Genomic DNA, 27,446 nt, shown 5'->3' with positions numbered 1-27,446 from the left:
CTTTTTTCGCAATACAAAATAAGGGTTATACTTATTTATCAGCATTTTCATTACAATGACACATCATTCAACCCTGCCATTATCCATAGTCGCTGACAAATTGGTCTGACAACAAGTGTGACAGAAAACAGACTAAAGTGAAGTCGTGGCAAATGTCCTTATGTGTAGCTTCTATATAATGATGACCATTTAGTCTTTGCATAAGTCGTCTAAGATACAGTCAACTCAACTGCATGATTGCCATAACTAAGTTCATGACAGTTCATAATATTTCAGGCTGACCCACCACATTATTTTCATATTTCTGTTCAGACAGAGTTTGGATAACCCCCACCCCACTCCGCCCGCACATCAGTGTGCGTCATTTAACGTCAGTTGTAACTTTCCTGCGACTAGAAGGAATCACTCCCGCGCCACACGTCGCTGCTTTTTAAGATGAGGCAGCGCGCGCACAGAGACAGCTAGCAGACTCGTGCGTTAACGCGCTCTAATGACACAGAGAGTCGACTGCCACAGAAAGCTCCAGAGAGCGAGAGTTTAAACAGAGACCGCTCTTTAGTGCTGCGTTCCTCCTCGCTTTTTTATCTCTCTTCCAGACTTTTACGCGCAGGCACATCCTTTGAACACGCACACGCGTGACCAATTTGTTGGGCTTGGGGATCTAAAGTCTTCATCTGGTCGACGACGAAGCATAAGAAGTTGAGATATCACGCTGATTACAGACAGTGAGTATTCGTGAATTTAGTACTGTTATTATTTGATACTTTGCAAATAAAGGATACGTGCCATTTGAACAATTGCGCATCAAACCACTGTGCGCCATCTGTTCCACTATCTACTTACGCATTAGTTGATGTCTTGTTTTCTAATACATTAAAATAGTGTTAAATATCTCCATGTTTGCTTCAACCCTCTGGTTTTATCTATTAGGATCAATGGCGTTACCAGTGAAGTTCTGTTTTCTGACCGTCCTATGCGCATACCTCGCGGTGACGGCTCAAGCGGACTGTGGCACGGACTGCGCGTTCTGCGCAGTGCAGGACAGATTCCGAAAATCAGACCTGAACCCTACAGTAAGTACTGTTTTAAGTGTGTATGTGTCAAACAGCAATTTCAAACATTTCTTTAACAAGGACAGTTTAATTTTGTCGCCTTTATTTGGGCGTGCAATCATGTGCGCAAAATGATGTCTAACGTGCGTCAAAGCATCTTTGTCGACAAAAAAAATCATACGAGACTATCCATTTTATGTTGTCAATAACAGAAATGTATTTCCTTCAACAAGGACGGACAAGTAGGTTACGTTTTTATCATGTGCTTCTTGGACATGTTTAAAATTTCATACATATTTAAATTGAAATATTAGTTTGTGGAACTAGGTAACTCTTGATTTGTATAGTTTGATATTGATTAAAACGTTTGTTTTTAAAGAAATGCTTTGTGGAGTTAAACATTTTAAAATGCTATTGGCTGGCTTTTGTGAAAAGCGGGCAGCAAATCCACTTGCCACTTCCAATCTCGAATAGCTTTTGAGATGGAAAGCCTTTTGTGTTTAATGTGTTTTAGACACATACATCTGACTGATCATGACACTGCGCCGTGTGTCTGGCCATATTAGCATAAATCAAATGTGACTGACTTTGAATTGGTCAACACTAGCCATTTTCATTATGCTTTGATCTTTGCATAAACCGTGCATAAACATTCAATTTAGTATGCAAATGTGATGTCTCCAGAGAGAAAGAAAGAAAGATTGAGAGAGGGAGAGAGAGGGGGGAGAGATGGGTGTCATCAATTTTATCTTGTAAAGGCAGGCTGCACTAACATATTACACAGAATTGTCCACAAGGCAATGCACTTGATATTCTCTTTCTCTATCACACAAACACACGCGCACAAACAGACACAGACACACACAGACACACACACACACACACACACACACACACACACACACACACACACACACACACACACACACACACACACACACACACACACGGTCATATGTCAAAACACTCTAGTGTCCAGTGTTTACGGTTTTCTGCTCCCTGAGTAAATGACGGTAATTACATACATTTGGTGTCCCAGGGTTCATCATGAGTGGTTTTAACACTGGAATGAAGGCAGATTTTCCCCTTTATCTCTCGCTCCCACTCTGGGTTTATGTGTGTTTGTGCGTTTCCGGACGAGAGAGAGAGGGAGAGAGCATGCAGGTACCTGATGAGGCATCACTGTGTGTTGAGTGTCTGTGTGTGTGTGTGTGTGTGTCAGTGTCTATGTGTGTATGTGCGTATACCCGTACGCAGTAAGTGTGAGTGTACGTGCCCAGGTGCATTTGTGTGGGTGAGAGTCCGGGCCTTAAAAGCCTTTGATGTGTACAGTGATGTTTGTTTGGTCAGATCACAAGCACGCAAGCAAGCGAGCAGAGCCTGAAAATAAAACCCAGTGTGGAGCAGGAACATCAGCCTTAATGACCCTCATTTTCATTTACTCCTGTGTGTGTCCATGTCCATGTCCTTGTGTTTGTGTGTTTGTCCATGTCCATGTCTGTGTGTGTGTCCATGTCTGACTGTGTCTGTGTGTGTGTGTGTGTGTGTGTGTGTGTGTGTGTGTGTGTGTGTGTGTGTGTGTGTGTGTGTGTGTGTGTGTGTGTGTGTGTGTGTGTGTGTGTGCTCTTCTCTCCAGATGTGCATGTGGCAGTGTGAGGCCGACTTTGTGGGCGGCAGCTCCTGGGGTCCGTGTCGTGAGCTCCTCCAGAGTGCCAGCGCCTCATCGTCAGCCACCGCCGCCACATCAGCAGCGGCCGCCGCCGCGTCCAACCTGGAGAGCGCCGACATCCCCTCCGAGCCCCAGCTCGAGGCCCAGCCACAGGACTCGCCGCTCCACCAGCTGGCCAAGAAGTATGGAGGCTTCATGAAGCGTTACGGCGGCTTCATGAAGCGCTACGGCGGCTTCATGAAGCGCTACGGCGGCTTCATGAAGAAGAGCGACGAGGCGTACGCCGGCGGCCTGGAGGCCGACTTTGACGACGACGTGGACCACGGCCGGGAGATCCTGACGTTCCGCACGGAACGGGGTAGGGCGGCGGCCAACGCAGCCGAGGCCGACGACGTCAGGGACTCCATCAACGTGCTGAGGGAGCTGCTTCTGGCCGTGAAAGGCGGTGAGAGGGAAGAGTCCGAGGCCGTGGCCAAACGCTACGGGGGCTTCATGCGGAGGTCCAGCGGCGCGCGGCCCCTGCAGAAGCGCTACGGCGGCTTCATGCGCCGGGTGGGCTGGCCCGAGTGGCTGGAGGAGAAGAGATACGGCGGGTTCATGAGGCGCTCCTTCGGAGACGAGGGGGAGGGAAGGGAAGAGGGGGAGGAGGGCGGCGAGGAAGAGCAGGAGCCAGAGGTGGAGAAGAGGTATGGAGGCTTTATGGGATACTGAGCTGCAAAACAGACTGATTGGTTGATTGATTGATTGATTGATTGATTTGATTTGAATTGATTTTACTTGATTTAGACATCCGTTCTTTTGTCTCTCCTCCCGCTCTCCCTGGCCTGAGTCTGACGTGTGAACTCGTTCGCTGTAAAGTGCTCTATTAGAGGGTGGGAGCACATTATTCTAGGCCCCCAACAACACTGTGCACTGTCTAGTGAACAAGTGGACCTGTGGGATTCAGGCTCCCTCGTCCGTCTGCTCTAGTTTGGTCCCTACTCTGCTTGATCCTGGCTCTGCTCTTGTTTTCAGCAATGTATCATGAAGCAGAAGTAGAAGTACTCGTACAGATCAAATTACAACACTCGTATGTATGATATTACAAAGTTGAAACCATGTAATAATCATACCACTAGTGTTCTAATTACATCTGTAAGAGTATGTCAACTTGAACTTCCTACAACTCTTGTTTGAAGTCGTCATTGTCTTCTCATTTGGCCATGTGCCATCTCCATCAGTGCACTCAAAAACATTTCTACATCCATAACTCAGATCGCAAAACACTAACACACAAAAAACTGTGCAATGTAGGCCTACCCGCACACACCTGTGCAGTCATACACACACAGGCACACATAGCCTGCACGAACGCATGCACAGACATTCTCTCTCTCTCTCTCTCACACACACACACACACACACACACACACACACGCACACACACACGGTGTGTGCGAGCACATTTGTCAACTGTCAGAGCTGCTCCCAGTCATTATTCATGTATCTGTCCTCCTCTGTATCTCATCAGAGAAACTCTCTGAGCTGCATGTTGTACTGAATTAAAGCGCACACTCCACCGAGCGCACAATCACCAAGCTGCCAGTTAGAAACAAAGCATTGCTGTTACCCTGGCAACAGCTGTGAGTGTCACAGAATGCAGCGGTATCCCACTGCCTCGTACCAAAAAAAAAAAAGTTACCAAAATGTTCTCACTTTTTGACACATAAGCCTTATCCTTAATGGCTGCTTATGATTACCCACCCCCCACCTCTTTCCAGAGCTCCCACCCCCACCTCTCCGTGTACAGATCTCTTATGAATGGCCAGTGGCATTGAGCTTCGGTCTCAATTTGTGGTTGTAGGTACAAACACCTCTTTTTGTATGCATATAATGATGTGTGTTTATTAATTTAAATGTCTCCTGTCTATTATGTACAGATGAAATAAAGTGGTCGAACTGCAGACAATGATGTTCTTTGTGCTTTACTGTGTGGATTATCATGTCAATATCTCAGTTTCATGGGGAGGGAAGACACTCCATCACCTAACTGAACATTAATCATGAAGGAGTTCAGGGGGTTCCTTCACTTCCATTTGGAGGTAATGAGGTGAAGCACAACATCTATTCTCTCTCTCTCTCTCTCTCTCTCTCTCTCTCTCTCTCTCTCTCTCTCTCTCTCTCTCTCGCACGCACGCACACACACACAAACACACACACACCTTCTCTCTCTCTTAGTCTCTCTTTTCTCTGTCTGTCTTCAGCACTCTTCAGCACTGTCTACCACCCCGTGTCTTCTCTTTCATCTCTATCTTTATATCCCCTAATCATAAAAAAAGCTCCTTTATCTCTGGGCATCTCTTTTTTATACATCATGAAAAGGTGTGTTATCCGGGGGGATTCAGTTTGACTTAGCATCCTCTGAGGTGGACTGTAATCACTACATCAATGTGCTCTTACGCAAATGGAAGGCACGAGACTGGTGGCACGATCGTGACAAGCCGACACCAAGCGCCGAACAATTGTGTGGAGAGCTGCAATAATCAATAAGGCTCTTTCGTTTCATTATTCCCACTCGCTGCCCCTCTGATTTTCCTTCTTTTCTTTGTCCTGTCCTGTCATCCCTCTCTCACACACAACAGTAGCCATGAGACACTATGGCATTAGTCACCAGTCTTTAGACTCTAAGGAGGAGGAATGTCTAAAAAGCCCTTTTGTGTTGATGCCCTCACGTCATCAGCCAGGTCAGAAGAACATATACGTCAGGTGGAACACTACAGTGTAAGCTTTTACCAATGACAGTGATCACACAATGGCTTCTCCTAATTAAAGCGTTTGATGAAGCATTACCTGAATGTTAAAGAAACCATATATGAAGGCAATAACAAAAAACTGTGGGAGGATCAATATGAAGTATTATAATTACATTGGCAAGTAGTAAGGCAGTGCTTGAGAGCAATTGAAGGAATGGAAACCTTTGACGTGTGTGTGTGTGTGTGTGTGTGTGTGACTGTGCGTGTGTGTGTGTGTGTCGTGGGTGGTTTTGGGGGCGGGGAAATGTATGGAGGGGATATATGTATGTATGGGTAAACTGAATATAGGCTATATGGGGGGGGGGTGGGGGCGCTTAGATATGAGGGGATCAGGACAAGAGTAACAAAATATTTTACGTATGATATTCAAGAAAAATGACTGAAGCAGACCCTTTTTCTTTTTGTCAGTTTGTATTGTAAGACCGCCTGTGGTAATAAGCCAAAATATACATTATTTTATCCAAACTGAAGTGTAAACATATCATAACTGAGTAATAAAAATTATACAAAAACGTAATTTGACTAAAAAATAGATGTTTCACATGCTAATAACACTTGATGGTGGAACGATGTAATAGTCACTAAAAGATTTTACCACCATAGTACTGCACCATGACGTTTTTATTAGTAATGCATTACAATTTGGTCCTTGCCATTCTGGTAACAGTCAGTTTATTTCAGTGGCCGTGTCTTAATGAGTTAACAGTTACAATACTGTAGGGACGGCAGAACAGAGGTGGCAGTAAGCCAGTGTTAATGCCCTTTCACTTGTTTCCCTTGTGGCACAATCCAACAAACTGTCTGAGGTTTGAAATTGTGATAATGACGGCGGTTTGTGCCACTGACCGCAGGTTTGCATAATCAAAAATGACAACAGGTGTTGCAACATAAAGGACAACAGGACAAAGGATCTTCTTTGTACATTTGGCAGGTCCTCTAGGACCACATTGAAAAGGAAATAGAGGAACAGAAAAGCCAGACAGTCTTATATTTTTGGTGCTCCATTGTCCCAATTTTTCACGTATAAACAGTTCCGGACACCAAATTTGTAGGTCATAATGGTCTTTTTTTGAAACTGGTGTTGTGGAAGTATGAAACGCCTACTCGAGTGCAAAACAAATACCCCCTTACCCCAAACACTACTCCATGAAGGTACACAGCACCACTGTAACCAACCTCTGTGGACTCAAACGTAAATCTTCTGAGGTTGCAAGAAAGAAGTAGAGTTGCCATACTACTATATTGCTTGCAAAGCTGGATGTTGCCATTGAAAGCCAGTGATATGAGTGTGTGAATGACTGAATGTGAGGCATTGAAAAAGAAATCCTTTAGGCACTTGGGTGAGTTCATTCAAGCACTGTCTTACGGCGTCTCTCATAAATAACTTCATTTCAAGCGTTCTTATTAGAGAGAGAGAGAAAGAGAAAGAGGCAACAGAGCAAGAGAAAGAAAGCAAGCTGAATATACGGTCAAGTAGAATGAATACTTCCTAACTCCTTAAGACACAAGCCTGACTGCCATCGACTTCCAAAGCTCAGCGAGACTTGCACGACTTGCTGAATGTGTTACATCACTGGGATGGGCGTGCCCAGGCGGTATGACACAGCCCCTGTTGTAAATTAGCCGTCACCAGAATGGCAATGATGACCAAGTCGCTATTTAAGACCCTGTTGTAGTAACGTTTTTTTTCAGTGACCAAGAAAAGATTAGAAGATCTGTCAGGAGACCATGAGCAGTGAGCTGAAAATGATTATGCTGTGTTGCGTCAGCACCTGAAGATGAAAGTTCATTTTGATAAGCCTTATCAAGCTGCTCTAGCAGGGAAGTTCTTTTTCATAGATTTTTATAGCCATTGAAATAATCCACACATTGAACTTGATTCACCTCCTGAACTTAGCACGAGGTGATGATGCTTAGTCTGGTGTTAGTTTCACCTTTGGCCTACATTTTTGTTCAACAAGATGACATCATTAGCTAGGAGTCCGATTTATATTAGTGCATTATTTTTTCACATTCATTCAGCATCAAAAATGAATATTTTGTATTCAGGGAGTTTACAATAACGTACGGTAAATCAGGGGGTCGGCATACAGTGTTTGGACCTGAGTCCATTTCTTTTCTGACAATAGCATTGCGGGCAATGGTCATGTTTTTCTACTGTGGGAAAAAGTTGTTGCTTTTTAAAATGAATTTAATGTAATTTAATTGCATTGTATTCATATTTTCAAGGGCTTCTGTCTTTATTAGATAGGAGTGTTTGAGATGATGACAGGAAGCAAGTGGTTTTGGGGGCGGGGAAATGTATGGAGGGGATATATGTATGTTTGGGTAAACTGAATATAGGCTATATGGGGGGGGGGGGGGTGCTTAGATATGAGGGGATCAGGACAAGAGTAACAAAATATGTTATGTATGATATTCAAGAAAAATGACTGAAGCAGACCCTTTTTCTTTTCTTTTTGTCAGTTTGTATTGTAAGACTGCCTGTGGTAATAAGCCAAAATATACATTATTTTATCCAAACTGAAGTGTAAACATATCTTGTGAGCAAGTGAGATGAGGGAGGATGACCTTGGGCTGGAATCGAACCCGGGTCACCGGTGTAGCAGTGCAGTGCCCTACCGTTGAGCCACAGAAGGGCAAATTTTTTTTTTTTTATTTTGTCTCCTCCTGTGTCTTCAGTCTTATCAACTTCAACTTCAACTTTTCAACTTTATTGTCCCCAGAAGGGGCGATTAGGTGTGCAGCAAGTCATAAGCACATATAGACAGCAACAACAGATACCACAGGACAGACATAAAGTGCAGTGGTCAATAAAAGGTTAAAATGACCATAAATATAGTTATAAAAAAGATAAAAACACATCATGAATAAATAAAATAAGAACATCATCATACAATAAAATACCATAAACAACGCCAGGGATCAGGTCAAGAACTCAATCAGGGGGATGTGAATTTAAAAGGGAGATGGCACTAGGGACAAATGAAAACCTAAATCTGTTGGTCTTGACTGATGGGAACCTAAAGCGTGAGCCAGATGGAAGTATCCAACGTGGAAAGCATTTTATTGGTCCTGTCCCAACTTTTTTGGAATTTGTTGCAAGGGTGAAATTTTGAATGAGCGCGTATTTTCCTCAAAACAATAATTCTGCTTGACTTAAACAACTGATGTTGTCTTCGCACAATGCTCCGTCTTATTACCAGATTGAATGTTTTGAAAATGAAAGGGTTTTGATTTTATTCACAAAATACGAGATGTCTCAACTTTTTTTGGAATCCACTTGTAGGCTATACAAAGTGTGTCTCACTTTATTGTATTATATTGATCTGACACTCTAATCTGGAGTGACATAGCCATTTAAGATATTATGCCTACATCCATCCCTGTAAGTTTCGAGACCTTTAAAAGGATAAGTACAGTAACTCTCTGAACCTGTCTCTTAAGTAGCCTACTAGACATCAAGACTACATGTAAGGTTCCACAAAGGCAGTGCTTAATTTGAGCCGGATCATGCCGGAACAGGATCCCCCACCTCGTAATTTTGACCCCCCTGTGTTCCGGGACTTATTATGGCTGATCCGGAACCTCTCGTGAATGAATAAAAAAAAAATATATAGAGGCTACTATATTGTAACGGACTATCTCTGCCTCCTCAGGAGTGAGAGCGCAGCATTACCCCATGTTCGCTACATTTCCCATCTCACCGAGCAGCCTATAGGCCTAAATTGGGGTTGAGACTGTCAGGATCGCAACAACCACAAGCCGAGTGAGCAAGCGAGAAGGAACCATGAAGTGTGCGCGCAGAGAAGACCATCATTTCTGAATGCTAAAGCCAGACACTGATGTGCGCTGTTCCAAATTGAGACCGAGCGCGCAAGTCTGCAAACAAGGGTTTGCAAAAGTGCACTAGCCTACTTAAAAAATGAGAAAAGATATTCGTTGTGTTGATCTAAGTTATTTCTTGGTCAGTGTTTTTTTTATTCATATTTGGAAAGGTAACAAGGCTAAACCAAAGGCAGTCGTATTGCTGCCTGACGCCCAACTCATAACCTTTAAAACTTAAAAATAGCCTACAGTCGGCTGCACCGTTACAATATGGTAGAGCTGAAAGCAACGCGCACCGACTGAAAAAAAACTATCGACATATTTTATCGTCGCGACGCACGGGCATGCAAGTTAATTATTCGACATATTGGATTTCCAATGGAAAACAAAGCCATCTCACAAAACTAGTGTAAGAGAGTGTGTTTGTTTGAGTTATTGCAGTAGGAGAAGTCCAGCGTTTGCGTGGCTATTTTGGTGGGGGAAGCGCAATTGGTAGCCTACTGCTTGTCCCATACATTAAGAATCATAACTATAGATCTACTAGGCTACATTTCCATCCCTACTATACTCCCTACTGACTAAATGTAGGCTACGTGAAGTTGCCCCTCTCTCCTTGTTTGTTCATATGCGCGGATGAGATGGAAAGCCTGGCTGTGCCAAACATTGTTTAAAAGTTTTCATCAAATTTTGGTCGGCACACAAGGTTTTGGACATACTAATTTCTAGTGGCACCTGGGCTGCGTTTGGTGCATTGATCAGTCATGTAGCCTAGCGAAAAAGACAGCCTGGGTGACAGGATGAGATCGTCCTCGGCTGGCGAGCGCTCAGCATGTGTGCGCGCATTTCCTTCTCTCCCAAGACCAGACAGTTGCTTACAAGTCAAGTTGAGCACGAAAACAGCAAAGACAAGGTGATAGGCCTATTTCATTCAAATAGGGCCTACACGCTCCAAATAAAACATTGGTCGGAGGGATTTTCAACCGGACCGTAGCGCGAGCAGACAGTCAGTGTGAAAAGCCAAGTCTACCGGGAAAATCGCCGCTCGCTTACCATCAGTGCGCGAGCCCTGAAAATCGCAGCTCGCTTACCATCAGTGCGCGAGCCGTTGAAACAGTGAAGTGGCATATCGCAACAGCACATGCGGATTAGCCAAATTATATGCAACAAAGTCGCCAACAAAGCGTGGATTTAACGTTTAATAGGCCTATGCCAACGTTGTGTGAATACGGGAAAGGATATGAATTGGACAGCCATGCACTGTCCTTTCAATAGGTAGACTAGTAGAAGACCGCTTCGGTTTCTTTTCACCTCATGGGGAAAGCATAATTTCCATGCACTGCACGAAACTACTGAGCATAAAGTTAGCGATCAAACAAAAAATATTTGTTGTTGTCATTACAGCATTTAATAGGCTATGGCTGTTGTTTAAATTAGCCATTGGATCGCCAACCGTCCCTTGTATTAAGAAACAAAAGTATGGATATGAGCTGACATGGGACTCAATGTCGTTAAAATGCAGGGAATTGCATCTACTTTTTCCCCGTTTTATTCGTTTGCGTAATAATAGTTTTTCTGTGCGTTCCGGGACCTCTGTCCAACTCATCGTCGCTGTGATGTCATATGTGTTTTGCGTTCCGGTACCTTGTGATTTACAAATTAAGCACTGCGCAAAGGTCACAATCTTAAGTTAAAACTTGTACTTTTTTTTAACAAAAGATTGTTTTTCCGTTGTGATGTGCAGCGCTATTGTTTTTACATTACACTTAGCTGATGCTTTTACCCAAAGCGACTTGCAGTTATTTACAGGGTAGCCTATTGGTTACAGTCCCTGGAGCAGTATGGGGTTAGGTGTCTTGCTGAAGGCGGTCTAACCATTAGACCGCATCTGCCGATATCTGTGAAAAGATTGCAGTAGATCTAAAAACAGAATTATAGTGTAAATGGGCATGTTGCCTAATCGTAGCCTCTTACTGCAGCTGGGGTCGCCGGCAACCCAATTCACTTGCTGGAAATGCTTAACTACATCATAACAACATTGCTATGACATTACACAGAGCCATGGTGCTGCACTAAGGGTTAAGTCCCATAACATTGTAACTGGCATTTCGATGTGCAGTAAAACAGACACTCAAAAGTAGGCAGTGTAGTGGAGTGGAGTGTGTAGTGCAAGCTGAGCACTTATTTCTATTGATTGTGTTGTCTTAATGTACAGTGGTTTTACTTTTACTGGAAGTGATGTGTGTGATTCTAGACAGACTCTTTAACTCTTTCACTATTAACGGCTAGTACAACCCTAGGTTTCACTAAGGTTGTTTTCATTTATGTCAAGGCGAATAAAATATTTTAATTGCTACCTTATGACTTTCTATACTAGGCCTATTGTTTTAATAAAGATCACAAAACATTGAAGGTGTAATATACTTGGAAAGAGACTTGTGTGTGGCATGCGGCACAAGAGGGAAAATCTAGTTCTTTTACTTTTTACATTATTAATTCATTGTATTATTTTTCTGATTATATTTTGTAATGTTACTGCTTGTTATGGCTCATATTTATTGGATCAGTAAAGTAGAGGATATAACCTATTTACCCATTATGCATTGCACTAGGGCAGAGTTCATCAAGATGACCAGACAAACCTTTGTCATCATAATTAGGCCTACAGGAAGGCAAGTGCACAGATTCATGCAGATGAAATGTAGGCCAATAGCCTATGCCTATTTTTAGGTGGGTATGCCCATGGGACACTGTTTGTTAAATGAAAGTTACAGGCAAAGACGGTTTCTTTATCATTTATTGTTTGACTTTTTTAACTTGTTAGCCTATTAGGCTATTGATTATTGGCCGATTTAACTCCCTTTTCAATCGCAGACTCTGTTGACAAGAGTTCTACCCGGAAACGTAAGTGTTAACTTCAGACCACGCCCTATTATCCCGTCCCGTTACTGCAGGCCCTGTGAACTTTGACTGGATGTAAACAATTGCTACATAGTAAGGCAGGGAAGGTTCGAAGGTTGTGAACTTGCTCAAGGAGAAAGGATAAGAGATCGCAGTCTGCAATTCTGCAACAGTCTGAGAGAAGTCGCTCCTTCATGCTTTTTTGGTGACGCAGGTAAGGTGCCGTCTAGGCTGTTTCCGTAGTATTTAAGGCAGCCGTAGGCTACGCTTTTTACGCTCGCCGGAGAGATGTTTTTACTTTGTTGAAGAACGCTATATGTGTTCACTGTGTACTGGTTTGATATAGCCTAATTCTGGAATCAAATCATGCATCATGGTTAATTACGAGATCAAAAGTAGTCGCTCTCACTGCTTTTTAAAAGTGGATGGCTGCCTATATGTTTATGCTCGAGGTTGTTAAGCGGAACGGTGCGAAGATTAGCTCCAAAATGTCATTGCCACTGTATGGGCACAAGATGCCTGTTTAAAATACTTCAGAAGGTTTTGCTGAACACATAGCAACATTCAGCTTACTCACGAGACAACAATTATGCAAAACACTGGCACAATGTGACACACCCAGTAACCCAACTCCTCTCTCATCTCCAGCACTCCCTCTACTCATCCTTCAACATGAATTTCCTGTTGGAGACGCTTATGGTCCTCGGAATGACCCTGTACTACAACCTGGAGACCCTCTTTCGGTTGATTGTCCCCCAGCGCCGGAAAAGTGTGGCAGGCGAAACGGTCCTTATCACCGGAGCTGGGAGCGGCCTTGGCCGTGGACTGGCACTGGAGTTTGGCAAGCTGGGTGCCAGACTAGTATTGTGGGACATCAACCAGGATGGCATCAAAGAGACAGCTCGCCTGGTCATGGAGCGCCACAACGCCAGGGCCAACACTTACGTGTGTGACTGCGGTGACAGAGATGAGGTCTACCGGGTGGCTGATCAGGTGTGATGACCATGCATTTGTGCATCAGTAGGCTATTCTAGATCACACTCACATGCCCAGAGTTGTAGAAGTACTTTTACAGATGTAATTTACTCCAGTGGTATGATAGTACAGTTTCAACTAATGTCATACTATTAGAGTTGTAATTACATCTGTAAGAGGACTTCGATTTTATACAACTCTGTCACACATTGTTTCAAAATATGTTACACATGTAGCAAACTCTCCTCAGCCTGCTGAAGAATCTAAGTCGGCTATCTCCTGAACTAAAGGCTCCACTATCTGCTAGCTAGAAGATCATCTTTAATTCTCTTCGGTGATGTAAAAAGTAAGAGCAGAAGTAAATAAATTCATGGTGTAAGTACAACTTCATATGTCACACCAGGTATTTCCACTGTACCAAATAGTTGGACTGCGTTGTTGCTGAAAAATACTAAAAAACCTAAAAAGAAGCCATCACAAATTTGATTCAGTTCCAACGTAAGTCAGCTGATCATAAGACAGATACACATGTCTACTGGTTTGGTTAGCCGTGTTGGAAAGAAACATTTTGTTCTTTTCATTTGGAGAACTGAAATCCCCTCCATGTGTACCTTATTCCATTTTGCTAAACAACGACCCACACACATAGCCTGAAAACGAGTGGGAACGGATACACTCTTGCTTTGCACCTAGTTTGCATAACATTTGCTGTCATCAGCCTGGCAACCGGGTGCCCCACCCACTAAGCCTGTGCCGTTTGCTTTGTGTGTACACAACTTGCGTATAGTGTATACACCGCAAGTAACCACCCCAGGCCATTCACATGCACTCAAAAGGCCGCAAGAAGCCCCTGGGGCATTGGAACTGGTGGTCTCTGGTGGGTGCAGGACTATAAATTAACGGTAACACTTTATTTTAGGGATACATCCATTAGCACTAATACATACAATGTTAATGCCTGCATAAATAACTTGTAAGACATGTATTAAGCAAACGCTAAGGCCTACTAGGTCCTTACTAAGGTTAAATTGGTAATAAATCCCTTATTGTGCATGAACAAGACATTTGCGTATACATGCCTAACAAATGTTTGATTTTGCTTCGTACATTTCTTACAAGTTACTTATACAGGGACATTGTATGTATTTGTGCTAATAGATGTATCCCTAAAATAAAGTGTTACCAAATTAACTTTTTCCCATCACCAGCCAAAATGGCTTGTCGACCTTACTCTTACTGGTCAAACACACACTCACCTAATGGGTCAAAGTGGGTAGTTAGTTTTCTATTCTACCAGCCAAACTGGACCTACACCAGCATTTGGCCGGTTAGCGGGTGATAATTTAGAGCAATGACGTATGTAAGTCAGTGATTTAGAGCCCTGGATGGGTGGGTGGATAGGTGGTAGGCAGCCGTGATCCAATTGGTTAGGGAAGGGGTGGGGAACTCTTTTCATCCGAGGAGGCACTTCAAATTTTTAAAGTTCTTCTATGGGCCGTACTATGATCACAAACCAGGATTTCTCCCCTGTACCCACCTTCACAACAGACCCACCTTCACCAGGTCCCCTGAAATATAACTTAATTAAATTGCAAATGTAATTTCTAAGATTGCTTTACAAAACATGTCATAGTTCATTTGAGACGGCGTAACATTGAAATTATATCGGGGGCCAGATAAGACAGCCTAAAGGCCTGTAAACGACCCCCCAGCCATAGGTCTCACATCCATGGCTTAGGGCAAGGGTTGAGAACCTTTTTCATTCGAGGGGCCACTTCAAATTCTGTAAAAGTCCCTTAAGGGCCATACTATGAACACAAACCAGGATTTGCCCCTGCACTTCAGGCCTTTATTTAAGTCATTCACCTTTAAAACAGAACCCACCTTCTCTAAGTCCCTTGAATATAGCTTAATTGTTTTGCGAATGCAATTCCTAAGATTCCTTTACAAAATGTCACATTTCATGTGAAGCTGCATAGCATTAAAATTATATCGGGGGCCGGATAAAACGGCCTCAACGGCCTCCCCACCCCTGGCTTAGGGAGTTGGTGTTTGGATCAGAGGGTTGTAGGTTGCAGTTTGAATACCACCTTGAGAAACTAAATATAAAAGTATACGTATGAGGCCAGTTGCTGTTTTTTAATCATGGTGTTTTGAGCGACCTACCCATTATCAGATTTAATGCAGCCCATAATTAAAAAAACAGTTACGGGTGCCTTGGTGTTAAAGATTTTATTCATTTTTCCTCAGTTTACGGTAGTTAGTCCAGCACCAAAGTACTTTTCAAAACTCAGATTTTAGAAATATACCATTTAGGGGGGCTAAAATGCACCTGACACAATAGAGTTGTTTTGGTCCACATGTTATCTAATATGTAAATGGATAAAAAGTATCCCCAAGTGAGCAGATGTATCCCTTCAATTATCTGACCTCACATTGCTACTGGAACCAACACCCTGTTATAACTATAAGTTGCTTTGGATAAAAGTGTCAGCTATTAATGTAGTAGTACTGCAATGGGTTAACCCTTTATAGGGCAGTCCATAAAATACTTTAAAATGAAATGTGTCAACCTTATATTTTAAAAGGAGGATAGTGTACTACTATTTTCCATTCAAAATGTTGAAAATGAAGTGTAATGAAATTACCATGTATGTGTCCATGCCTGTTTAGGGTAAAACTTTTATTAATAGCAAATGTAAATGTTAATATAAGAAAAACTACAAGAAACTTTATTTTAGTCAGTATGTGATATTTTTGTCTACCTACGTGAGGCATAGGGTTCATCCCACTATTTGGTAATCAGTTGAGGTGGAACACAAAAACACAATTTTGCCCCCTTGTCTTTGAAGCTGCGGCATTACAATCGTCATAAAAATGTCTTGGAATCTGGGAATGCCTTGGTTTTTAGGAGACATCATCTGTTAGATCTGATAACCCAGAACACATTGTATTGTGTTAGACTTACCAGACACTTTTGTTCAATGGGTTTTACAACAGAGGTTATAAACAACAATAAGGCATATTTGTAGAATATAAAACATAAGAGTTGAATATCTTGCCATGTGTAACGAGTACCAACAATTAAGCAGACCTTGTTTGATACGCAAGCTTAAGACAGATTAGCACAATTTGGAAGCACTATTGAATGAAGTAATGGCCACTGCGTAAAAAAACAATGTTATTAGAGATGTACAGGATCCAAGATCCGGTTCCGGCAGGATAATAGGGTTTTTCAGACTATCCGGATCCGGCAGGATCTTAAGCAGTGGATCCGGTATTCCGCAGTTACCTAAAAATCAGGATCTGGGGCATCTCTACTTTTTACGTAGCCTAGGCTTTTCAGTCAGTCTTTCACAACCCCAATCGCTGCATGGAGTGAAAGCCCTTTGGAAGCGGCCGTTAAAGGCAGTGTGGCAGTAAGCCAATGAGTCTTAAAAATAGTTAGCGCCGACGTAATAAAAAGGGCCCACGTGTGCGAGTTGGCTATGTGTTTCAACCCTTTCGTAGGATCCGGTATCCGGTTCCGGATCCGGCAGTATCTTAAGCAGTGGATCCGGTATCCGGCAGGATCCTAAAAATCAGGATCCGGTGCATCTCTAAATGTTATGTTTATAAGGAGCATGAGGGGTCTGTTCTTCTACAAGAACACAACATCTGGCACAATGTAGCTAAATGGGTCCTAAATGGTGCCCTGTCCACACAATAAACAGGTAATGAGGCAAAGAGAATGTGGAGCTTAGTCACTACAGGGCCGAGTGTAGATACAGCGGAGACGATGGAGGGGTAATGCACAGCGAGGCGCTTCAAAGGACATCATTATGTGTAACAAGCACTGAAACAACAGCACATCAAGACTGGCATATGCTGGAAAAAAAGGAGTGGGAGTGGGAAGTAGAGTGTGTAATAACTCCTCTCTGTTCCTCTTTATATGCTCATTTCCCTCTGCATTGCCCTACTAGTGGGGGTGATGACTTAACACATACTTGCATTAACCTTGGTCAAAATGAGCATGAGGAAGTCATTGAAGAGTAACAATGGGGACCTAATCTAAACATGATTCATTCATGTAAATATGTATCAGTGGTGTAGTCTATGTAGAACGCAGGTATACGGAGTATACCCACTTCTAAATTTCCGGGATTTCAGTATAGCCACTTAAAATTGATTGATCCATTGTTTTGAATAGCACAAATACAGTATACCCACTTCAAAAAACGCTCAACTATACAGTATACCCACCATAAAAAAAGTAGACTACACCACTGATATGTATTATCCAGAGGTGTCGAAAGTAAAAGTACGAAAAGACAGTTTCCTTCCAACACAGTAACCAGTAGACCCGTGTACTTGTCTTACGATCAGCTGCCTCTGCGCTGATTGTGGTTTATGGTGGGTTCTTGTTAGGTTAGGTCTTGTAAGTGTTTTTTTTAGTGACAAAACAGTCTATCCACCTCATTAGGTATAATAGAGTAAAGTATTACAGCAATGTAATATCATGTGCTGGTGTTGTACCTACGCCATGAATTTACGTTTACTTTTGACACCTCTTATTACCATTACAACAAATGGTAGCTGACCATCTTTTCCAGCGTGATCCACACTGGGTTTAACACAGGGGGAAGGAAGGCCTCGGAGGAATGTGGGGTTAGAGGTCTTTCCCGTAGAGGCAGAACATTAGACTAGAGGTGACACGGCAATTCGCGACAGCACTGGAAAACGGCACATGCAGTATTCCATCTTGTGTGCTCTTAAATCAATGCAAATCAATGGAGAACACGTCCATCTCTGTCAAAAAAAGAAGCCTAAAACTGTGAATATGAAGTGACACATTAATCAAGGACCAGATTCAAAATGTCAGGCTAAATGTCTACTTAAATCATATGAGTCGATAAAATACAATTTAAAATCTGTTCATGTTAGTTAGGTTTATATGTAGCAGCACATTTCAACTATTGTCCTTGTACAGTCTGTCGATGGAGATTTTCACATTATTAAGCCCCCTTCTCCATTCATTTACATTGGTCAGGTCAGCCTGAAAATAATGGCCCGAGGCCGTCTCGGTCGTGGACAAAGGATGTGGGGGAGTGTGCTCACTGGTTATTCACCCCTGCACCCCGCATTCCTTTGGCGGTGGTAATGAAGGAATCTAACCCGTGACCTCCTTCCCTACACCGACACCTCCTTTAGACCAGTGGTTCTTAACCTTTTTTTCAGAACGCACCCACTTAGCTGTTCCTAAGACAAGCTGCGCACCCCCATCCCAAATATCTACACGTGTATACGCACCAAAACAATGATTTAAGTGATCAATTACAATGATTCTTACTTTAGACATTGATCAATACTTTAATGAATTTACATGGGGACGAAAACATCTTTAAATTTGGTCTTAATTTGGCCTAATTATAATGTTTGCTAACAGAATTTTGGTCACAACCTCAACACAAACACAATTCCGCGCACCCCCTGAAATCTCTGGCACACCCCAAGGGGGTGCCCGCAGCCCAGGTTAAGAACCACTGCTTTAGACCACAGCTGCTGTACTCATTCAACGCTAGAAACCGACAAATTGAAATGTAATAAGAAATACATTGAAATGTCACGTCATGATACTTCAGAATTCTACAGTTAATGATTGACCTCAAGCGCGTGCTCTATGTTTAATGTGCAATCATACGTACAGGTTATTGTGTATTGTTGTATTTATGTAAGCTGAGTCTGACAGACACACTTCCTTCGGGATTAATAAAAGCACTCTACTATGATTTCCATAAATATGGTTTCTCTGTGCATGCATGTACATAGTTGCACTGACTGTGGTTTCTTTCCATTCGCTAGGTTAAACGAGAAGTGGGTGATGTGACAATTCTGATCAATAATGCGGGTATCGTGACGGGGAAGAAATTCCTGGACTCTCCAGATGCCCTAATTGAAAAGACTATGGCGGTCAACACCATGGCACACTTCTGGGTAAGTGGATTTCTCTTAACAGCAATCCTTGTTTGATGCTTAAAAGGTAGATGATGCATTTTTAGGAGTTTTTCATAGCTTAGGCTGAGCTATATGAGTATTTACCATCAGTTTCCAAGTATTTATTCTCCACACCTTTCATAGAATCGGTGGCTCTTCTTCATATCCGCCATTTTAAAATGACCAGTAATAGACATCTGTGGTGGCAAAACTTAGTGTACAAGTTTATTACCAAGTAAATATTCATGAAATGATCAACTTTGTGAATGGGCAGTATACATGTTGAAAATTAAATTTGGAACATTCTGAAATTACACACTGGACCTTTAAGCAATATTGTATAAAACTAAAATTAGGGTATTACAATAGTCGAATCTACAGGAAATACAAGCATGAATTGATTTCTCCAGATCCTGTACAGATATACAATCGTTAATCTTATCTATGTTCCCAAGGTGCCAAAAAGCTGATTTAGTTGTTTCATGAGTACTATATGAAAGTGAAAGCTTGTTTTCATATAATCATATGATGGCCAACACAAACAATAAAGCTGTAGTAATTGCCCTTTTGTGTTTTTTTCTGTTAAATGAAGATGTACAAGGCGTTTCTCCCAGCGATGATTGCAGGTAATCATGGTCATGTGGTTAGCATCGCAAGCTCTGCTGGACTCATTGGTGTTAACGCACTTGCAGGTATGGGACGCACTCATTCAAATCATGCTCAATTAAAACAGCTAGTTGAATTATAAATGAATCCTTACCCAGACATAATGTCTTACAACAGCGTTGTCATTTAGAGATAAATGTTAGTCTGAGAGAAATTAGGCATTACCTATTAGACTCTTGTCTTTAACTTACACTACACCTGTATGGGCCCTTCATTGGACAGGTGCTTAGGAATAGACAAATACATTAGCAGCCATTATTAAACTGCTGTGTGAACAATGAATTGCTGTTTCAAAAAAATAAAATAATGATAATAATAAAAAAATGGTAACAGTATTTTATAGTCAAGATTTATAGTTCTTTGTATAGTTCAATGTATGCAATATACTTTTCATGGCTTATAACCCATGGCATAGTCATTAGACTATGACATAGTCATAGACACTGTACTATATTGTTCTAACAGGGACAGCAAAACAAAGTACAACCAAACATTTTAAAAAGCAAAAAAAAAATCCCCCTGGACAGTCAGCCATTTGATTTCCCTTCTTCTCTGCACCCCTACAGACTACTGTGCCAGTAAGTTTGGTGCCGTTGGCTTCGCAGAGTCCATGGCTCTGGAGCTGCTTGCCATTGGGGCTGAACAAGTGAAGACGACCATCGTATGTCCCTTCTTCATCAACACAGGCATGTTTGATGGAGCCACAACAAAGTAATTAAGCATTTAATATATTATATGAGAAATCGGACGGTAGCAGGGGGTTGCTGTTAAGTCAAGGGATGGATTACGATTCCATGGGCCCCTGGGCCAGACAACAAGAAAACCCCACCTCAATGGGTGTTGCTATCTTACAAAACAATTCAGGGTTTTAGGCCAGGCGTGAGAGTCTATGTTGTCGAGGTTTGTTGTCCCCCAACAGAATTGGAAAATACAATGTTGAAAATGTAATGTTTAGGCAATATGAGAGTGCAAATGAAGGGTTTATTTGCAAAACGGTGTATCTCCATTTTGTAGAATGGAGATACACCGTTTTGCAAATAAACCCTTCAAATATAGAGACTAGAGCTTAAGGCCCCCCACCTTGACTCTTGGACCCCTGGGCCTGTGCAGTAATCTATCCCCGGTTAAGTGGAGTATGAGAAACATAAATGAGAGGGACTGACACATTTCCAGTAAATGGATGGACCCCAATCTATTTTAACCCGTCTAATTCCACTGGAGGGGTTTTAAACCACCATTGCATGTCCCGTCTTCATCAACACCATCATGTTTGGTGGAGCCAACACAAAGTAATTGCATCTTGTCATATTAGTGTATGTGAGAAACGAGACATGGAATTCTACTCATCATTATACCCTGTGATGGTAGTGGTCGGGTCAGACACATGAAAAACATGAACATGCGTCACTGACTCAAATTGAATGGAAACCAATCTATTTGAACATACTTTTAATAGGTAGGGTTTTAAAACCATAAAACAGTAAGAATTACAGGTAATTAGACGTAATCCTTGTTAACATGATAACATGATTTAGAGTTAAATACTACAAAAAGGCTAATTAAGCTTTATATTTTTTACTATTAAGAAATATAGTATACACTAAAGGGCTGTGTAAAAAATATATGCCTCCACCTACCAAAGTAGGAGGCTTTTGGAGGCCAATATAGTATTTTCAATAGTAGAAAAGACAGAGGGTTGGATGACCGAAATGTTGTCTTTAAGTTTGCTGGTGGAATGGGCAGTGTGAGTGATCTTTTTTAGACTGGGATGACATCCTCAGTAGGATAATATCCAAAACATCTTTCGAACTACAGATATGTGAAAAGTTATGTTTGAAGATGGTCACAGAGGCATCTGAGTAGACACTTTGGCATTGGTCTCTAGCTGTTTTCACTTCGTATCTAATGTGTCATTCACATGCTATGGGAATTATGGTTAATACCAAACGCCGACATGAAAAGCACACGAGCATGAAAAGCACACTATGTGGTATTTTCCATTGGGCAACTCGTAGAATATTTTGATACATGAGGTGCCCAGATGAGATTAACTTTGACCTTTTCAACATGGTAGACAGAAATTGTCGTTTATTTATATATCTCTTCTCAGGTTTATTGCAGAAGGAGACCTCGCTGGTCAAAACCTTGAGCAGAAACTGTGCTGCGATTCTCTTACTTGATTTGCGTTCTTTGATCCAGCACCTGTTCACTTGAATGATACTACAACCCAAAGGTGCCCCAGTCACTTTCAAGGGTCAGAGGAAAGCAAGATCTCACACCTGAGAACACGCTTTAAGACAGGAAGGCAGAAGGTGCCCTGGCCGAAGGGGAACACTGAGTGATCATGACTGACAGGCAGACAGGTCCAGGACTCAGTACTGCCTTGGACACGCACCACTCCTGTCAGGTTGAATCCCACTGATTCTCCATCAATGTGGTATGCGTCTGTCCATACGTGTGCGTGTAATATGGTGGGTTACATTGTGATTTACATCCTTTATTTAGTCTACAACTTAAGTTCTACGTATTTTTTTTTACAAGTCTACAAACTCATGACGTAAATACAGAAGAAATAAAATTGTATTCCCAACCACAACATGGATAATGTAAACTAAAACAAGCCAGTTTAGTCTTGACCCAAAGCCATGTGTTAAACAATATTTTATCAAAAGATAAATCTTACTCATTGAAACAGCTTGAAGCAGCAGTACAGAGAGCCCTGTTACCCCTGTTCTTCAGCTCGGTACTAGGTATGTAACTGGCTAAAGAGTAAAGAGTAAAGAGAGAGGGCGAGTAGTGTTTTGCGGGTTGAGGACTAGGGATAGGGTAAAAAGGATGAGACACCCCCCAAGCCAAAAAATACAATGAGACATTGATTAATCCAGAGGTGGGAAAACTCAGGCTAACTCATGTCATGCCCGCAGAGCCTTTATTAGACAGCATCAAAAACATGGCTTTAACCAAGGACATAGGATACATCTAAATACATTCCATTACAATGTGCAGGAACGGCGAAGCAGATGAGTTATGTCAGCGTACACCATTCCTTATTATTGACACGGTCAAGTTGCCTTCAACACCTGGCCCTTCGGCCAATATTCTACACCCAGCGTGACCCTCGGGCCAAAATAATTGCCCACCCCTGTTAATCAATACCTCCATAACTTAACGTGTGGATCATAAATAGGTTATCTGGCATTATCTGGCTCCCCTAGGGGGCCTTGGACCCCAAGTAAAGAACCAATGCTCTAGTCCACAAACTTACTACATTCAGATGCATCCTAGCATCTCTATAAGATGAGCTTCATAGCCTTTGTTTTTGCGCAAAATGCATGGTGCAGAGTATGGCTGCCTACAATAGTTGGTTTATTCTGATCGCAATGGTGCATCTACTTTGCTTTTGTAAAACAACTCAGTGGGTGCGCGCACGTAGATCGGGGACCTATCGCTACCGTTGTTATTGGGCAAGTATAGTAACGTAGTCGCAGTTGCAGCTGCAGCTGCAGTGGTCTGAACGCCTGGAGTAGAACAGCATGTTGCAGACAGTTGCTGGTTTTTAGAACGTTGCAGCTCGTCTCGTAGCGAATCATTGGTCTGAACTGGCCTTTAAGGGATTTTTTTCTCCCCCTCTCCCTTGCAATAGTAGAACACGGAAACAATGGGCCAACGGAATCTCTCTCTCTCTCTTTCTTTCTACTCTTTCTGATATTGATATCGCGGTTTTGGCCAATAATTGATATTAACCGATACCAGGAGATAACGTTTAATACTGACAATGATGCAAACTGAATTTTTGAATGTCCTCTTTTTTCCAAAAACACTTTTTAACTCCCTGTGATAAAATCAGATAAAAAAAATAGACAAACTAGAAGACAAACAATGAAAGTCACTGTCAAGTCCAATCTTTTAGAACCGTAACATATTAAAAAAACATAGGCGTTAACATCGGCCCAGTTTTACCCATCGGACCAATGTCCGATGTGTTGAGAAATGTCAAATATTGGCTGATACTGATGTTAAGGTCGATACATCATGCATCCCTAATTTATTCCCAAGACCTGATGAGTCACAGGGGATATAATAAACATTTTCATGTGTTTCAGCGTCGACATACAACTTGGATGGGCAAGCCCATCATTTCTCAGGATATGACATTTTAATGGAACCATTATGGCCAGCTGTACACTGAGAGGTTATCTTAAGTACATACGGTACAATGATAAGGTTTCATCACTACATCACAAAGAGCCCACTTTTCAAACCTGAGTCTAAGGGGGACAAACTGTGTTTTGTAAACATTGGTGCCATCATCATTTTCCAGCCATTTCTCAAGCTGTTAAAAAGCATGTACTGTTTATTTATCCTAAATGATGTACAGGTATGCATAAATCAACTGAGCGCTTGTCAGACAGCATCCATTGCCTGCCAATTCATCTATGTCCATTTCTCTCAAATTGTCCCTGCTAATCAACTAGAGACCTTGTGTAGTTAGACTTGCATAGATTCTCGACTGAATCTTTGCTTATGTGAAAATCTAAAATAAATACATATATAGATCCATGTTTGTAAATATATATATATATAGTGAAGCATGGTGGTTCGCAGCATAATGCTTTTTGACTATTTTCCTTCAGCTTAAACTGGGGCCTTAGTCAGGGAGGAGGGAATTATGATCAGTTCCACAATGGCAGTGGTAGTGGCACAAAACCTTCGGTCCCCTGTTAGAAAGGTGAGGAGAAAAAGGAACATAATCTTTCAGATCAACAATTCTTTTTAACCTTTTTTGGGACTCCCAGAGCAGGGAAGCTTTTCATTGTATATATATATGTTTCATATATATACACATGACAAATAAAATATCTTGTATCTTGTATTACCCTAAGATCACGCCTAAATCAACAGAAGACTGCCTTCACCAGAATTGAAAAGGTTGAGGTTTTGGAATGGTCCAGACCGAGTTCAGACCTGAATCCCATCCAACATCTGTTGGGTGATCTGAGGAGGACTGTGCACAGGAGATGTGCACAGTGAACCATGAAATAGGCTACCTCCAAAGACACGCAAGGAAAGAAAAATCTACTCAGGGAGGTTCACATAGATAGTGAACTTAAGATATTTCAGTAGGTACTGAGCACTGTACGCTGTAAACATTGCAGGAGAAAACCATACAGTAAGTACAGTATGTAGAAACCCATAGAGTAACCATACAGTACATGTATTGAGGTTTTTGGTGGTGTGACCAGTGGCAGAGCTGGGGGTGGCTGGAGGTTGGGCTATTGCCCCATTTGCAGGCCGTATGGGGGGCTCCATCAGTGTTTTGTCTTGGGGCCCTGCGTGCAATTGACCCACTGGTCTGTGATGTTGACTGTGTGTGTGACACAGGTGGCCCAGGCTGATGCCCATCCTTGAGCAGGACTACGCATGCCGCAAGATCACAGATGCCATCCTCAGGGATCAGGTGTACCTGTATATGCCCCGAAGCGTCTACCTCGTCATCGCACTCAAGAAGTGAGTAGGAGTACCTCCTTGGCCACATGGGCCTATGTCGCAATACACACACACACACACACACACAAGTCCCAGATTTCAGACTAGCTATGTTGCAACACACACACACTAGTCCCAGGTTTCAGACTAGCTATGTTGCAACACATGCGCGCGCACACACACACACACTAGCCCCAGCTTTTAGACTAGCTATGTTGCAACTCTCTCTCTCTCGCGCTCTCTCTCTCTCTCTCTCTCTCTCTCTCTCTCTCTCTCTCTCTCTCTCTCTCTCTCGCGCTCTCTCTCTCTCTCTCTCTCTCTCTCTCTCTCTCTCTCTCTCTCACACACACACACACACAAGGTCATCCCTCTCTACCTTCCTGAAGCTCTTAAAAACTCATTTTTTGTTGGTAAAAGCTTCTCTCTTCTGAAGAACCCTAACCTTCAAACTCCCTAGGGTTACTTCAAGTAACATGGATTTGTGTAATGTTACTCAAGCATGATGGGCCCAACCCATCTTTCAAAAGTCCAGTACCACACAAGTTGTTTCTTGTCCAATCAGAAAAGTGTAAATAATTTCGCTAGACCTCACTGTTACATCCTTATTGAAATCAACTTGGTTCAGCACTAAGCTAGGATCAGGATATAAATTCAGGTTCCTCAACTTCTGAGATCCTGGAGGTACTGTAAGTTAAGCCTGTCTGAAACGCCAATCATTATTTATTTTTCATACAGGAGTACGCACCATAGAAGCTAAACACTAAACTGTGCAGAAGATTAGCATGTAAATCTTTTAAACTCAAGTGTGTGTGTGTGTGTGTGTGTGTGTGTGTGTGTGTGTGTGTGTGTGTGTGTGTGTGTGTGTGTGTATGTGAGTGCATTTAAATATGCGACCTTGCCTCCTCCACTTGCTTCTCGTCATGATGACATCACTGACAACAGCATTATATTTCAATATCTTGCAAAAGCTCAATTGTAGAGTCTTTTTCTCATTTGCAATTGGGATGGTGAATGAAAAACAGTCCCTCAAAAGTTGTTGTGGCTAGGCTGACAGCTGGGAAACTTTATCGTTTTCTCCACGGAGGAGGGGCCAGGAGGCAGGACGAGGAGACAAGCGCAAGTGGAGGAGGCAAGGTCGCATATTAAAACGCACTCACTGTGTGTGTGTGTGTGTGTGTGTTGTGTGTGTGTGTGTGTACATGCATGTACAGTAGCCCTGCCTGGAACTCATTCCTTTTCTTCCCTGCTACTTTCTCTTGCCACAGCATTTTGCCTATAAAGATTGGAGTCCTGCTGGGACAGTATCTGGGAGCGTTTGAGTTCATGGCACAGTTTAAAGGCCGTGCCAAGAAGAGCCAGTGACCCTGAAGGAAAAGCGCTTATCACTTAAAGAAGGACCACGCAAAGAAGGACCACGTGAAGACTGACGGGACTGTGAAGGAACTGCCCAGTTTATAATCGCTGTACTGCTAATGTTTTAATATTTTTTAAAAAACAAAATAATGTCTACAAATATAACAATTTCTACAAATATAACAATTTCCATATGTTATTTGAATGTTGGTGCGTGTGCGTGCATGCACTTTTTTTGAAGTGATTTTCAATTCAGAATTGTATGCAGACCAATTGAAGAGAGGTTATTATGCAACTTCAAGCACTTCATGTTCAGTTAATTTTACCTAGTCTCATATTACATGGACACACATGTTCCCTTCTGCTCACCCTGTGCATGTTTTCTACTCAGCTAGCTGATAAATATGTAAGCAGTGTTATAGTGCAGACTTCACGTCAGAGGCAGCAAGGACAATGCTCAGATTTTGCTGGCATGAAATTCAGTCCAGAAAATGGGGTCTGTCAAGTCTTCATTTGTTTTTTTAATTTTTCAGGGAAGCTTCTGACTGAAGATAAGCTAACTTTAATTGTTGCATAGTGTTCCTTTAAATATCATAATCATAAGCATTTCAACAGCATCATGTTCATCAGTAATCAACTTACACAATAATACAGTACTGCGTTATGACTCATTTTCACACTATGAATGTTTTTTTTTAATTGAATGTTCTGTACAAACCATTTACGTCCTCATAAAACATTTTCATGAAATCA

General features: G+C 42.1%; 2 protein-coding genes across 2 annotated transcripts; both read left to right on the top strand.

Annotated features, from left to right (window-relative positions):
* Window positions 1-583: 583 nt before the first annotated feature.
* On the top strand, window positions 584-3,432 carry penkb (proenkephalin b). The gene is made up of 4 exons (XM_063207547.1): window positions 584-725; window positions 931-1,073; window positions 2,689-3,114; window positions 3,172-3,432. Exons 2-4 carry the CDS (start codon window positions 936-938, stop codon window positions 3,430-3,432), a joined length of 825 nt encoding a protein of 274 aa, XP_063063617.1. The 5' UTR covers window positions 584-725; window positions 931-935.
* Window positions 3,433-12,280: 8,848 nt separating this feature from the next.
* sdr16c5b (short chain dehydrogenase/reductase family 16C, member 5b) lies at window positions 12,281-27,446 on the top strand. Its single transcript, XM_063206583.1, has 7 exons — window positions 12,281-12,453; window positions 12,888-13,232; window positions 19,056-19,187; window positions 19,780-19,879; window positions 20,420-20,564; window positions 25,236-25,361; window positions 26,606-27,446. The coding sequence occupies exons 2-7, from the start codon at window positions 12,912-12,914 to the stop codon at window positions 26,700-26,702; spliced, it is 921 nt and encodes a 306-aa protein (XP_063062653.1). The 5' UTR covers window positions 12,281-12,453; window positions 12,888-12,911; the 3' UTR covers window positions 26,703-27,446.

This window comes from Engraulis encrasicolus, chromosome 9, assembly GCF_034702125.1.
Source record: "Engraulis encrasicolus isolate BLACKSEA-1 chromosome 9, IST_EnEncr_1.0, whole genome shotgun sequence".
Taxonomy (NCBI): Eukaryota; Metazoa; Chordata; class Actinopteri; order Clupeiformes; family Engraulidae; genus Engraulis; species Engraulis encrasicolus.
This window is presented reverse-complemented; position numbering and strand designations above follow the sequence as displayed.

What these genes read in the sequence shown, in the direction of transcription:
- penkb (XM_063207547.1), top strand. Translation starts at nt 936, where the DNA reads ATGGCGTTACCAGTGAAGTTCTGTTTTCTGACCGTCCTATGCGCATAC. An exon ending in AATCAGACCTGAACCCTACA is followed by an intron (nt 1,074 to 2,688) that starts GTAAGTACTGTT and finishes TCTTCTCTCCAG; the next exon opens with ATGTGCATGTGGCAGTGTGA. An exon ending in ACGCAGCCGAGGCCGACGAC is followed by an intron (nt 3,115 to 3,171) that starts GTCAGGGACTCC and finishes AAAGGCGGTGAG; the next exon opens with AGGGAAGAGTCCGAGGCCGT.
- sdr16c5b (XM_063206583.1), top strand. Translation starts at nt 12,912, where the DNA reads ATGAATTTCCTGTTGGAGACGCTTATGGTCCTCGGAATGACCCTGTAC. An exon ending in TCTACCGGGTGGCTGATCAG is followed by an intron (nt 13,233 to 19,055) that starts GTGTGATGACCA and finishes TCCATTCGCTAG; the next exon opens with GTTAAACGAGAAGTGGGTGA. An exon ending in ACACCATGGCACACTTCTGG is followed by an intron (nt 19,188 to 19,779) that starts GTAAGTGGATTT and finishes TGTTAAATGAAG; the next exon opens with ATGTACAAGGCGTTTCTCCC.